The 15,391-nt window shown below is 39.5% G+C and overlaps 1 protein-coding gene across 6 annotated transcripts in view; it reads right to left on the bottom strand.

The window, feature by feature from the left end:
• Positions 1–13,919, bottom strand: part of PIK3R4 (phosphoinositide-3-kinase regulatory subunit 4) — a 73,643-nt gene extending 59,724 nt beyond the window's left edge. For 2 of the 6 annotated variants that reach the window (XR_003428616.1, XM_027086604.1), the window contains exons 1-4: positions 13,420–13,913; positions 11,928–12,698; positions 4,380–4,513; positions 2,669–3,251 (exon numbers count right to left, since the gene is read on the bottom strand). Coding sequence is in view for 5 of the 6 variants with exons in the window: in XM_027086604.1 (XP_026942405.1) it covers positions 2,669–3,251; positions 4,380–4,513; positions 11,928–12,660 (1,450 nt within the window). In the remaining variant the exon portion in view is untranslated. Of the gene's footprint in view, positions 1–2,668; positions 3,252–4,379; positions 4,514–11,927; positions 12,699–13,419 lie in introns of all 6 variants that reach the window. The other 4 variants (XM_027086602.1, XM_027086599.1, XM_027086600.1 and 1 more) reach the window with 3 other exon arrangements.
• Positions 13,920–15,391: the final 1,472 nt, after the last annotated feature.

Raw genomic sequence — 15,391 nt, forward strand, 5'->3', positions numbered from 1 at the left:
GTTCAACACTGTTCTGAGTAGAACAAAAATTTACCTCTAAATAAGCAAGTTATTAATACCCTGCAATGCCTGCTCACCCTAAAGATGGGAGAATTCTACACCATCCCCTGATGGTTCTAGATGAATATCCCCACTTTAGTGAAAATATCTTTATTAGGAAAAATCTCTTACTTTCCGGGGCACCTCTCAAGTCTGAGCAGATCTATGTTTATCTCCCCATTTAAGTTCATAAACTACAACACACTTGTCAGTTCACTTTACACAAGAAACAAATCTAGACCACCATCTCTGAGTTTAAAAACAATGCTATAAAAGAAATTTTTAATTGATTTTTAAACTTTTATAATTACTGACATGTGTGGTTTAATTACACTTAACCATACAAGTTCAAAGAGACTTTAGATTCTATCTAAAAAGGCAGCTTTATCATGCACTAAGCCATGGTTCACCACGGCTGGGTGGCATGGGGCACTGCAAGGTCCTGGCACTGACCCTGGGTTACCATGGACTTTTACCACTAAGACCCAGCACACTTGGGTAAAATAAAAGCAGGTTGCTTCAAAATCAAGGTCTAGACCAGCAGCTCTGAGAACTGAGAAAGAACTAGTCCAGATACACTTTGGTCGTGTCCCTTAGCCTCTCCCATCCCCAATTCCTCAGCTGGGAAACAAAGGTACTATAACATCTACTGCTCAAGGTTGTTCCAAGTGTCAGTTTCAAGAGATACACAGATCTTAAAATCTTAGAATCTAGAACCTATTTTAGAATCTCTATATCTTTTGCAACTAACCCTTGCAACCCTGAGCAGTATGTACAAAGCAGATTTTTCAATAAACAGTAGCTATTGTTTTTATGCTGTGACTGCTAGAAATTGAATATAAGTATGTTAATATGGTACCTACACATCAGAACCTTACCTACTTACCACAATTGAGAAAAGACCAAGATACACTGGGACAAAAGTAGGTCATAATAGTCTAAACATACAGCTTGTTTTTTAAAAATCATAAGCTTTTCTTTCATTTAATTTTATCCAGTTCAATTACAGTTGATCCTTGAACAACACTCGAATTTTTTTTCAAGAGTACATACTACAGTATAACACAATCCATGGTTGGTTGAATCCACAGATGTGGAACCATGGATAGAGGGCTAACTATAAATTATATGGGGATTTTCAACTGTGTGGGGGGTCAGCGTCCTTAACGTCCACGTTGTTCAAGGGTCAACTGTATTTCTATTTATCAAGTGAATTGTAAACATGCTTTGTTCCAAATGATAAACTTGGATATGTCTTAAAGAAATCCTGAATTTTCTAAGCCTAAAATTTACACCTATAAAGCTATGGAAATCAGAAACCATAAATAAAGAGGCAAATGGATAAATATTTTTAAAAATACGTATTTTTTAAAAAGCCAACAACCACCAATCACTTTGTGGATGTGCCTAGCCATAAAGACAGAGTCCAAAGACCACTTTTCACATTCTGTTAAAATAATGACAAGTAAATCATAAAATAATGAACTAATAAGCAAGTATCTTTCAAAGAAAGAGACAATATCATCACCACACGTTATGTACCACTTACAAAGACTTCAGAATTCCTGATTTCCATCAGATTACATTTTAAAAATAAATGATGAAATTATGTAAATGTTTCAATGACATTTTCCATGCAGAAATAAGCATTCGAAATTAATTTGGGGAGCTAAAAATACAAATCTGTATCACTTATTTTATGAGAATTATAAATAAAACAGGTAAGTTTGTTATATAACACACTCACCTCATCACAAAGAAGCCACACTTCTTAAGCATCATAGTAACTGAAAGGACCTTAAAATTCAGTAACTTAACAAATGGGCTAGGTCCTTTCAACACCAAATTACCCAGCAAAATTAATCTTTTTCAACAGCAATAGACTGTTATATCCTAATACTGATATTCAAACAAACGTATTTGTTCAGAGAAACTTTATAAAGGCCTAAAGACACTAGACCTGAAGCACATACTTGTGAACATTAGTCTTACTCCAAATTAAATATAATACTCCCAGGGCTTCCCTGGTGGCACAGTCGTTGAGAATCTGCCTGCCACTGCAGGGGACACGGGTTCGAGCCCTGGTCTGGGAAGATACCACATGCCATGGAGCAACTAGGCCCCATGAGCCACAACTACTGAGACTGCGCGTCTGGAGCCTGTGCTCCGCAACAAGAGAGGCCACGATAGTGAGAGGCCCGTGCACCGCGATGAAGAGTGGCCCCCACTTGCCGCAACTGGAGAAAGCCCTCACACAGAAACAAAGACCCAACACAGTCATAAATAAATAAATAAAATTTAAAAAAAAACAAAAAACAAAAAAAACTGCTGCTCTGCTTCCCAAGCTTTGGACTAAAAATAATAATAATAATAATACTCCCAGTAAAATCATAAGATTCTGGTGTTATATATTTTTCACTTAATAATTCTGATAACCTCAAAAATAAGGATACACACAAAGCTTGAGTTCCAGGAACAGATCGGCTATAAATATTATTAAAATGTACACAAATAGTTCAAGGACCAAAGTTCACTCTTGGAATTCCCAAAGATGTCAGAGAAACAAGAGGTATTATAGTCACTAACTTCAAAAATATGAGTGGTTATTACTTCGACAATAAGCTCTTACCAGCATAGGCTAGTCTAACAATAGTAGCATCATCCTGGGCTAAGTGGGCTATGCCTGGCAGAATATATTCCGGGTAGATGTTAACATCATTGCGAGGAACCTCTTTGACAAGAGCAAGAACTTTGGTCAACGTCCTCAAGGCTTCAGCCCTCACTCTAGGAACAGAGTCACTGCTGAAATGCAAAAGATATGGAGTAATACGATCCAAAAGAATTTCTACACTCAGTCTTGGGGCCAAATGAAGAATAAGTTCCAGAGCAGCAAGCTTGGAATCACAATATTTAAGGGTCTGTAGGCAGGACGTTATAACTGACACCAGGATAACCAGCCCATTTTCCTTAGGCTCTCCTTCTGCTTTCTCTGGCAGATCATGTCCACAGAGATTGTGGATAATGTTGCCCAAATCCTTCCTTATAACCAGAATACGCTCATCTGCAGAAAGAAATGTTTCCTTGGCAAACTGGGCCATGTAGGGCTGAAGGAAAGTGTAAAATATTTCAGGAAAGGCATTGCCACGCTGCTGCTTTAAGTAATCTTCTGCCTCTAAACGTTTATCTGGTTCCCGGTGAATCATCTGAGTTACCTATACCAAGGCAAGAAAGGGAGTAAAAAATAGATTTGAGAACAGAAAATTAAATCAAATGAAAGCTACAACTGCAACTTAACATATGATTTAAAGGATATTTGAGGTAATTCTGACTCTTTCTAATCTTTATCTTTCAAACTACTTTCAGAACCTGACTACTGAGTAATATATGAATCTACTATCATCCTATGAAGCAACAAGGAATCATGTATTAACATACTCCAGATGGGCCAGACACATAAAGAGGATTAGCCTTAAAAATTAGTCAGATTCACTCCTTTCACAGTTAAGAAAAGGAGGCCCAAATTCATAAAGTTAATTAGCCAACACAACATGATAATGAGTGCCACACCTAGAACAGCCAGGTATGCCAACTCCTAATCCAGTGTACTGTTCACTGAACGTGAACTAAATTGGCTTCCTCTGGAGCATCTTATTTCTTAATATTTGCCATTCGTAATAGAAATCAAAATGCATGTTTCCCTACCTTACTAAAGAATATTTTAAATATACATAACCTTTCCGTGGCTCAGAGTCATCATCATATGCATCACTTACTGTATTGATTGACTTAGAAAAGATCCCCTCAAACAGTACTGTGGATATACGGCTTACGTGACCTCCCAAAGAATTCCTCACATCTGTTCTGCTAAACTAATGTGTGATTCTACAGCCCCCCTTCCAGACCTGCCCTCAGGGTCAAGGGAGGTACACAAAGCTAGTTGCTTTTATATGAAATGCCCCTATACTGCTGTATTACATTCAAGTTGCTGTTTCCTGTCTCCTCATTTTAGATATTTATCCTCTTCATTTCTTACTAGCAAGCTCTACCCTGGACAATCTCTAACCCCCAAGCACCTCCTTACTTCCTTCCAAATCTGTCCAAAGCAGAGCTAAATATTATAATGGAAAGATGCGTGCGTGCGTGCGTGCGTGTGTGTGTGTAATGTAAAGTCAAATGAGCTCTGTGCCTAAGAAGGGGAAAAAAATTGTACACTTCTGCCTAACAAAGTAAAAACAATAGGCTGGTATATGAGTCCATGGGGTTTTACTGCTTGTCCCAAATTCAGAACATTCCAGAGAACTGACTAATGCAAAAGTGAGAAATATTTGTAGCATAGTTACCAATTCTCTGATACTGCAATCTTCAATTTTATTCAGCACCTGTTCAGGGAAAAACTGTCCATTTCTGTAAGCCAAAAGTTGAGAGAGATCAAACAGTGGCACACCTTCTGTAAAAAGCTCAGCTATCACGCAACCTGGAAAATAGCAGATATAATTCCATTAAAAATGAAATGCAAGATATTAACACAGATTAAGAATTCAGAGAATTCATAAAACTCAAGATGCAAAACTCAAAGTAAACCGAATTAAAATGTTTAATGCAACATACAACTACAATCCAGCAAGACGAGAAAAATGTCTATTGCCTAATCATCAGTTTCTAAAAGTATGAAGTCAAAAAAGGCCTATTTAATTTTTCTCCTTCTTAAAAAAAATTAAATCAAATAAAATTACTTCCTGGTTCTATAAATGAAAACAATTACACATGTTATATACACACATACATTCAGAGATACAAAGATAGATTAAAAGCCATAAGAAAGTATTCTTTCAAAATATGAATTTATAAAATATTAAGTTTATAAGAAACTACTGAGAAGTAACATCTGACAACTCATTTATTCATCTTAAACAAAAAGTTATCAGGTGTTTACCACACACTAAACTCAGTGCATAAAACAGATAAAAACTCTGCCCTCATGAAGCTTTAATTCTAGGAAGAAAGAAATAAAGTAAACCAGTGAACAGACACACTTATAAAATGAGAAGTGCTAAGAAGTGTGGCTGTAAGATTAGAGAAGGAAAGAGAGATACCTTTCATTTTGCACTTACATAATCTTCAAACAAGGAATAAATAAAGCAACTACATTCCCAAAAAGACAAAGCAGTTTCACTGATCAGTATATGACATGCATTTTAAAAATCTTAAGGAGATCCTTAAACAACCTTAGTCACAGCCTTTGCATGTGTTGGTCCCTCTGCCTGGAATACTATACCCCCAAGCACCCTCATGGCTTACACCTAAACTTCCTTTAGACCTTGAATCAAATGTCATCTTAGCAGTAAGGCATTTCTTGAATGCCCAGTTTAAAATTCCAAGCCCCCCCACTACAACTACCCCACACTCGTTATCTAACACATTCCCCTTCCCCTTTCCCTGCTGTTTTTCCCCACATCACCAAATGCCACATTACATATTGTATGTATTTATTTCTTTATTGTCCATATACCCACTAGAATGCAGACTCCATAAAGGATTTTTGTCTATTTTGTTCACTGAAAAAACTCCAGCAACTAAGACAGCTCCTGATACATAATAAACACTCAATAAATTTCTTAATTTCTATCCATACAGTGTCAAGTTTTAGAATAAAAAACTAAAATAGCTATTAAGAACACCTTAAGCAAGAAGGAAATAGAAGAACTGAACAATATTATAAACCAGATCTAACAGACATCAAAGGAACACGCCATCTAACAACAGAATACAAAACTCTTCTCAAGTACATGTGGAACACTCTCCAGATGAAATCATATGCTAGACCATCAAACAAGCTTCAATGAATTTAAAAGGACTGAAATCATACAAATTACATCCTTCAAACCACAATGGAATGAAAAAAATCAGTAACAGAAGAAAATCTGAAAAATTAACAAATATGTAGAAATTAAACAACACACTCAAATAACCAATGATCAAAGGAAAATTAGAAAATACTTTGAGATGAATGAAAACAAAAGCAACATACAAAAATGTATGGGATGCAAATAAAGCAGCATTTAGAGAAAATGTATAACTATAAACACCTATTTTATAAGAGCTCAAAACAATAACTTAGGGTTTCCCTGGTGGCGCAGTGGTTGAGAATCTGCCTGCCAATGCAGGGGACACAGGTTCGAACCCTGGCCTGGGAAGATCCCACATGCCACGGAGCAACAAAGCCTGTGCGCCACAACTACTGAGCCTGTGCTCTAGAGCCCACAAGCCACAACTAGAGCCCGTGTGCTGCAACTACTGAAGCCCACACGCCTCGAGCCCGTGCTCCACAACAAGAGAAGCCACCACAATGAGAAGCCCGCACACCACAACAAAGAGTAGCCCCTGGTCGCCGCAATTAGAGAAAGCCCGTGCGCAGCAACAAAGACCCAACGCAGCCAAAAATAAATACATAAAATAAATTAATTTTTTAAAAAAACCAACAATAACCTTAAGAAGCAAACTAAAACCAAAGCAAAAAGAAAGGAACAATAGATATTGGGGTGAAAATTTATGAAACAGAGAATAAAATACAATAGAGAACATCAACAAAACCAAAAGTTGGTGCTTTGAAAAGCTCAACAGAATTGACAAGCTTTTCTAAGAAGAGAGATGACTCAAACTATGAAAATCAGGTACGAAAAAGGGGACATTACTACCAACCTCACAGAAATGAAAAGAATTATAAGGGAATACTTTAAACAAATGTATGCCAAAAAACAGATAAACTATATGAAATGGAAAGATTCCTAGAAAGATAAAGATCACCAAAGGTGACTTAAAAAGAAAGAAAATCTGAATAGACCTTTTAAAGAGACTGAATTAGTAATGAAAAACTTTGCACAAAGAAAAACCTAAGCCAACATGGCTTAACAGGTGAATTCTGTCAAACATTAAAATAATTAACACCAATCCTTGGCAAATTCCAAAAACAGAAGAGGAGGAACACTTCCCAAGTCATTCTATGAGGCCAGTATTACCCTAGTAGCAAACCAAAGTCATCACAAGTAAAGCAAACTACAGACCAATCCCTGATGAATATAGATAAAAATCCTCCAAAAAATATTAGCAAACTTCATACAGGAATTAAAGAGTCCATACCAATAATAATAAATAAATCAGGGGAAAGACAGGACACTTGAGCACACAAGAATGCTGAGGGCCTACTGGTAAATGTGGAGGTAGTGCTGGAATTGGAAGATCATCATTTTGCAACCATCATAGTAAAGACTGGATCAGGCAAGAATGATCAACAGACACCAAATCAAAGAGGAAACTGTGATGACTGGCAGGATATTTGCATGGTCTTAAAGTTTCTTCCCACAGGTTGCTTATTAGTTGCAAGGGATTAAGAAAACAAAAAGTAACTACAGGGGAGAAATTGGGCAAGAACTTGACCATGTGATCAAAATTAACATCACCAACAGACACCATTTGCCTCCAGATACGATACTGTGAAGACATCATCACCTACACAGTATTCCTACTTAGAATGAATAACCTGAATCTAATCACAAGGAAACAGGATACATACAAAATGAGGACCATTCTATTGAAAAAGAAAGAGGTGAGGCCGAGTGCGTACACACAGTGCAGGTAAAAGCTGGTGAAAACTAAATAAGGTGTAAGTCTAGTTAACAGTAATGCACCAATGTCAACTCCTGATTCTGATATGGTACTACAGTCATATAAGATGTCACTGGGGGTAGCTGTGTGAAGGGTTCTTCATTATTTTTGCGACTTACTATGAGTCTATTATTTTAAATAAAGAGTATAAAAATAATTTTTAAAAATTTAAGGGGAGAGGTATTCTTCAAAAAATGTCAATGTCATAATGACAAAGAAAGACTGTGAAAATGTTCCAGATTAAAGGAAGCTAAAGAGACATGACAACTAAATGCAATACCTGACCCTAGACTGGGTCGTGTCCTGGAGGAGGAAAAATGCTATAAAGGACGTTACTGGGTCAAATACAAAATTAGAATAAAAAGTGTAAATAATTCTATCAATGTTAAATTCACTGCAGTTGGTAACTGCAACATACAGTTACATAAGCTTTATGTAAGAGAATACTGGGGTCTTAGGAAATACTAAAGTATTTGGGGCAAAGGGCCATGGAGGGGTGGGGAGGAAGGGTGGGGAGTGTGGGGTACAGAGTGCAGAGAAAAGGTATAAGTGATAAAGCAATTGGAACAAGACGTTAACAACAGGTGAATTTGGGTAAACGATTTATGTAGGATCTATGTACTATTTTTATTTTTGCAAGTTTTTAAGTTTGAAATTATTTCCAAATACTGTAAAAATAAAGAACATTTATTTACAACTAAATGGAGATTGTTTACAGACTGAACTACATCCCTCACCACCCCCCTAAATTCCTATGTTGAAGCCCTAACACCTTAGAATGTGACTATTTGGAGACAGAGCCTTTAAAGAGGTAATTAAGGTTAAATGAGGTCATAAAGGTGGGGCCCTAATCCATTATGACTGGTGTCCTTATAAGAGGAAGGAACACCAGGGGAAAAGTGGCCACCTGGAACTCAAAGAGCGAGGGCTCAAGAGAAATCAACCCTGCTGGCACCTTGATCTTGGACTTCCAGGCTCTGAGGGAACTTTCCAGAACTGAGGGAAAATAAATTTTTGTTTAAGCTACCCAGCCTGGAGTATTTTGTCATGTCATCCCTAGTAAACTAATACAGAGGTAAATACAGGATTTTTTTTCTTGCAACTTTTTTTTTTTTTTTTAATTTTTTGGATGCATCACGCACCACACAGGATCTTATTTCCCTGACCAGGGATGGAACCCATGCTCCCTGCAGTGGAAGCTCAGAGTCTTAACCACTGGACCGCTGGGGAAGTCCCCTTTCTTGCAACTTTTAAAATGGTATTCTGGAAGAGGTGTTATGGGTTGGTATTTCTCTATAGAACAATTTGTTCAAGTTGCCTTTATCATCACTGAGTCCTTCTTTATCATTCAGATCTCATATCAATGTCACCTTCAGGGGAGGCCTTCATTTCATCTACCAGCCCTTGTCATCCACTTAGAAATCACAGCACTTCATCACAACACTTATCACTAATCAAAATTAACTTTCTAACTTATTGACCTTTTTATTCTCTCTCCCTGCCCACACTTAGAATGCAAGCTCCATGAGTGCAGAAACTCTATCAGTATTGTTCACAGGTGTGTTCCCAACACCTACACAACAGTGCCTTACACCTAATAGGCACTCAAATACTTGTCAAGTGAATGAATGAAAGATCTCCAGCAAACAAGGCTCTGCCCATATATATGACCAGAAACAGGGAATATATATACACTTCTCCCAAACTAGCAGCCAGGAACCATGGATAGGCCTTAGGATGGGGAAAAGTAACATTCAAACCCAGAGAGCCTAACATTCAAACCCAAAGGGCCTAAATCAAATCTTAGGAGCAGTGGGAGGTGAAGAGATCCCATCCACCTCTTTCAAAGAAATGAAAGAAATGAAATCTTCAGCCAAAACAATGTAGAGCTCTTTAGTCTGGAAAAACAAATGCTAAGTAAGAATTCTGTTGAACTTCACAAAACTATAATGACTATAATGCACACAGAAAAGATATATATAAACTCTTCATCAATCCCTGAAATTTTAAAACTATAACAAACTTCCAGTTATAAAATAAGTAAGTCATGGAGATGGAATGCAGGGCAAGGTGACTATAGTTGCTAAGAGGGTAGATTTCAAAAGTTCTCACCCACAAGAAAAAAAAAAAATTTGTAACTACATATGGTGACAGATGTTAACTACACTTGTAGTGATCATTTCCCAACACATACAAATATCAAATCATTATGTTGTACACCTGAAACTAATGTTATATGTCAATTATACCTCAATTTTACTTTTAAAAAAAGCTACAAATGATCCGCTGAAGCTAGAAAGTGATCACATTTCTAAGCTGGAGGAGTCCTATTTACATAACAGTAAGTTTAAAAGGTAAAAATAGTTCAAGAAAAATTTAGATAAATTCACTGATCAGGTTGGGACTGATGGATTACATTTCTAATCTTGTTATATTTACAGTGTGGAAGCTACCCCACCTCATCAAAAATACCCTCCCTCAGTATTACCTTGGGACATAGACTAGTGAGCTGAACAGACCAACAGAGAGAGGTACAATCCTGTGTAACAAAGCTCATTTGTTCCCCTAGATGAAATACATTTCTTCATTAATTATATCACTTTTCCTAAATAATCTAAAATACAATTCAATTTATGTTTTCTTTGTAGGAAACCCACAGGTGAGAAAAAGATTAAAGCCAACCTTTGCAAAATTTACAAAAAATGGCAGTGATGCTAGAATTCATATGGTACTCCTCAGGATACCATCCTCAGCCCACTTCTCCTCCAGAAGTTCATAGATAGCCTACAATCCATGACCAAGCTTCATGTGGTCTGTGTATGTAATGTATATGAATGTATGGTACTTTTTTCCAAAGAAGGAGGTCCCTGGTTTCATCAAAGTCTTTAAGGGGAGCCAAAAACACTTAAGAATCACTTCTGGACATATATACACTACCAAACGTAAAATAGATAGCTAGTGGGAAGCAGCCGCATAGCACAGGGAGATCAGCTAGGTGGTTTGTGACCACCTAGAGGGGTGGGATAGGGAGGGTGGAAAGCAGAAACTAACACACCAGTTTCTCCACAAACTCCCCAACTAGAAACGCATTCCCTTGGCTACAGTAACTACTACCTATTTCCTGATAACTACCAAATCTCCATCTCCACCCCACATCTCCATGTACCAAACCTTTGTAACAACTGCCTGTCACACATCTTCCCCTGCATATCCCCTGACACCTTCAACTCAACATCTAATACAGACCTCAGCATCTTCCCACCCCCTATCTGTTCCTCCTCGTGTGTCTCCTAGCTCAGTGACTGGTATCACCATCCCCCTGGTTTCCCAAGCCGGGGGAACAGGAGTGTTCTTGATCCTCCAATCAAATCCTAACAATTCTACCCACTAATTATCTCTTAAGCATTACTTTTCTCCACTCCTCCTCCAACTGTCACAACTTGAAACCAGTCAGCATCATGTCTTACCTGAATTGTGGCAGCTGACCACTAACTGGTTTTCCTATCTCCTGCTACAGTCAGTGTTTTGTCTAAAACACATATCTGATAATGTCCCTATAGACTAGCATGGGCATACCAGACCCCTTCTGATCTGGGCCTTGCTTACCTCACACCCTACGTTCCAGATGTTCTAAAGTACTTAAAGTCCCCTAATAAATCAATGCATCATGCTCTGGTCTTCAAGTCTTCATATAAGCAACACCCTCTGCCTGAAACAAACTACCATTCCCATAGCTAGCTCCCAATCACCTTTCAGGTCTCAGTTTAAATACCTTCCTTCCAATAGAGATGCCTTTCCTGATCCTGCCACTCTACCCATCACCACCACAGAGATTCATTTAAGTATCCATACGTTCCTGTAACAGCAGCCTAAGCTTATCACCACCACAGCAAACCACAGTGCACTGAAATGTCTTTTTTCAATATCATATCTATCTCCCCATTAAAGTGTAAGCACCCTGAAAAGAGAAACGTAATTACCCATCTACGTCTCTAGCACTTAAGACAGTGCCTGACATATACAGAAGAGAGAATTCAAATATTCCTTAAACATCTGAATGAGTAGACCACTCTTTGGATTTTCTAGGTACTGAAACACGTCCAGTGAAAGAATACTGCAACTATCTGAAAAGTGCAGGAGGATTTACCAAAAAAATTAATTTTCTATGTTCAAGAGTTAAAATAAATGCACACTCCCACCCTAGCAAATTTGACCAACTCACATACCTGCTGAAAAGATATCCATTGCTCGCTTCAACTCTCCTCTTGTTCTCTGATTGCTATTTAAGTCTACAAGTGGAGTTGAAGGATCTCTCATATATTCTAACTCAGTGGCAAACAATCCACCATCAACAAAACGTTCAGGAGCAATATAACAAGTTCTCCTCCGTGAAGTGTCAAAAAAATAGTTGAAATCTGCTGGGTTGTCCTCTGGAAGATAAGTGGGTTTAAAACTGGCAAAATCAGTTAGAAGGACCCAATTCCAACTGGTGACCATCACATTCTCAGTCTTGATGTCCCCATGACGGACTCCAGATTTGTGTGCTTGGTCCACGGCTGTGAGGATCTGGAAAGCGATCCAGCGCTTCTCAATGTTATTTAAGAACGGACGGGTGCTGATGCGATCATAGAGGTTGTCTCGCACATACTGCCTGAAGAGCATGGCTGCCTTCTCAGATGCTTTTTCTGCTGCTTTCTGGAATGGCAGGCAGTTCTGTGCAGAATGAAGCCTGATTTTCAGTTCCTCAAGCTCTTGTTTGTAGCTGGTTAGAGGCAACGTGGGATCCTGAATTGCAAAGACCTTCACAACCACCAGGCCTTCTCGGTGTTTCGCTCGAGCAACTTTAAAGAACCGAGTACTCCCCAGACTCTTATCATATTCAAAGTCATGGATGTCTGAGAAATAACTCTCCACAGAAAGGATCTGGGAGGGAGCAATGCCGGCGAGCTGGTTTCCCATAATGGCAGCAAGCACCTCAGTCAGTTAGGATACAACACCTATTTAAAAAAAAAAAAAAAAAAAAAAAGGAAGGAAAGAGAAAAAGAAAAGAAACAAGCAATGAAACACCATTATTTGTGTGGCCTCTTCCTATAAGATAGATATACCATATTTCTCTTCCACCGAGAGCACTGTACTTAGCCTTCTGGGCAGCTTCTAAATTTCAGACATATTTATCTTAAAAGATCTTGTTATTTTACATTGTCCTTTCCAGGAGCTGACTTATATGTAAATAGGCCCCATCTCTATTAAGTTGAAAATGTTAGAATGTGTATTTTATGATATTTAAATTTAAAACTTAATGAGCCTTTACTAATGTGTTCAGTATTATGCTGGGGCTGTAAGAGTTACAAAAGTACTATATGACACAGTCTTTGTCCAAGAAGAACCTTTAGTCTTGAATAGAAAACCCAAACACATAAAAAACTTAAATCTAACTAAGAATCGCCTGATACAAACAGGTCGGGCTAAAAAAATCCAAACAATCAGCATATCCTGAGCCCGCCCAGCCTAATTCCAGTGTGCCTTCCCACTCAGCTAACAGAAGGCACAGAGTCGTTTGGTTTGCCGTAACAAGGAAGAACCCCTGGTAGAGATGCTAAAGAAAAGTAAACCAAAATACCGACTTGCCAAACACAGCCCAGGGTCCTCCTAGCTCAGATTTTGCAGGAAATGAAAACACACATGTACACACGGCCGTGCACACGTGCACACATTTACCCTGGGGGACTCTGGGAAGTGTCACAAGTCGATCGCTCGCTCACACGGAGGTCATGGCAGGTCACTTCAGGGTCTGGGCGGGGAAGGGAGTCAGCAGTCCGGCGAGTCTTCTCTACGAGGGGTCCTCCTTTAAAGAAGGGAGAAGGGAATCCTGCAGGAGGTTCGCAGAGGAGTCCCAGTCTCCCGGACCCCGGCGGTCCGCGGGGGAGAGGCGGGAAGCTCTCGGGGCCGCGGCAGACACCGAGCCACGCTGAGGTGATCCCAGACCCCAGGGAGTCGCCCCGCCAGCCCCCTCCTCCGCCCCGCCTGCCACGCGTTCCCGGGCCTCGCCTTCCTCTCGCGCGGGCCTGGACCGTCGAGACCCTCCAACTCCTTGAGGACCTCCTCACCCGCGGGAGGTGGAACCCGGGAGACAGGCAGACAGCGAGGTACAGGGAAACTCCGCTATTCCAGCGGCTGCAGACGTTGCGAACGCTGAACTCCCGGGAAAGCTGCCGGCTCTGACCCTACTTCCTGTCGCGGAGCGGAAGTGACGGCCTGAGGAGGAGCGCGGGTCTGGAGCTGGTTGCTAGGAAACGAGGGAGGGGCGTGGCCGAGCACCCTGAGCCTGGGCGAAGAAAACGAGATTCCCTGACAGCAGTCTGTTCCCCATCCAGGTCTTCTACCCAATCCCTAAACTCTGAAGCTTTCTGACATCTCCCAGGACCTGTTCAGATGCCCTTCACCCAAGTACACCAGAGCAGAGTCCTTTAAGAGGATTCACAGGCTTAGGAAAGTTAATATATCCCAAGTTGAATTTTTTAAGAGATTTATAGAGGTATTATTTACATACTATAAAGTTCACCTGTTTGAAATACACAAATTAATGGATTTATATATATATATATTTTTTTTTTTACAGAATTGTGCAATCATACCTATAATCTAACTTTAGAACATCTTCCTCCTGACCCCCAAAATGAAACCCTGTAACTATTAGCAGTCACTCCCCATTCTGCCCATTGTTTCTCCCTATCCCAGCCCTAGGCAACCACTAATCTACTTCCTGTTTCTTGCCTATTCTGGACATCTTGTGTATATGGTATACAACATGTGGGTCTTTATGACTGACTTCTTTCACTTCATGTGTTTTTGAGGATTATTCCTGTTGTAGCTTGTATTTCATTCCCTTTTATTGCCAAATATTCTATTGCATGAATATTTCACATTTTGTTTACCATTCACTATTTGATAGACATTTGGGTTGTTTCCACTTTTTTGGTTATTACAAATAATGCTGCTATGGACATTCGTGCATAAGGCTTTTTGTGATCATATGTTTTCACTTCTCTTGAGTAAACACCTAGGAGTGGAAGTGAAACGGAGCAGGACCCTATGGTCCTTCCCAGCCGTGTCCTCTGCCTGCCTTTTGTCTGTGCAAAAACTTTAGCCAAAGAATAAGTTTAATCAGAGAAGTGAGAAAATGCAGAAACAAAGGAAAACAGTTCAACAAGACTAAATAATAATAGTTTAGTCATTAAGCATAGTCAAGGACCTTTAGCTCCTCCTCAAGCACTATAGATAATATTCTGAGCCATATCCTATGAGCTGTCTTGTAGATGCTGAGACCCCCCACCAGGTGGAAGAAGTTAACTACATGATGACCAGACTGTAGCCATGACTTAAGCTACCACAATTCCAAGAACTGGCCTCAAGGAACTGGGAACAAACCAACCCTAGAACTGAAGATTAATTGTACTTAAAGCAATCAAGATGACGCTGGTCAGACCACCACATGACCAGTTTCAAGGTGACTGTCAGAGCTGACAATGCTGTTTCTGCATGTACCCCCCTCCTTCTGTCTATAAAAGCTCTTGCTCCCTGATTGTCATGGCGGGAGTCAGCCTTTGGACAGAAGTCCACCCTCCCCCCGCAGTTGCTGGCATCCAAAATAAAGCAAACTTTCCTTTCCACCAATATTGGCTTTTGAGTG

This window comes from Aethalodelphis obliquidens, unplaced genomic scaffold (genome assembly GCF_003676395.1).
Source record: "Aethalodelphis obliquidens isolate GAN/ISIS:26980383/991018 unplaced genomic scaffold, ASM367639v1 scaffold56, whole genome shotgun sequence".
Lineage (NCBI taxonomy): Eukaryota > Metazoa > Chordata > Mammalia > Artiodactyla > Delphinidae > Aethalodelphis > Aethalodelphis obliquidens.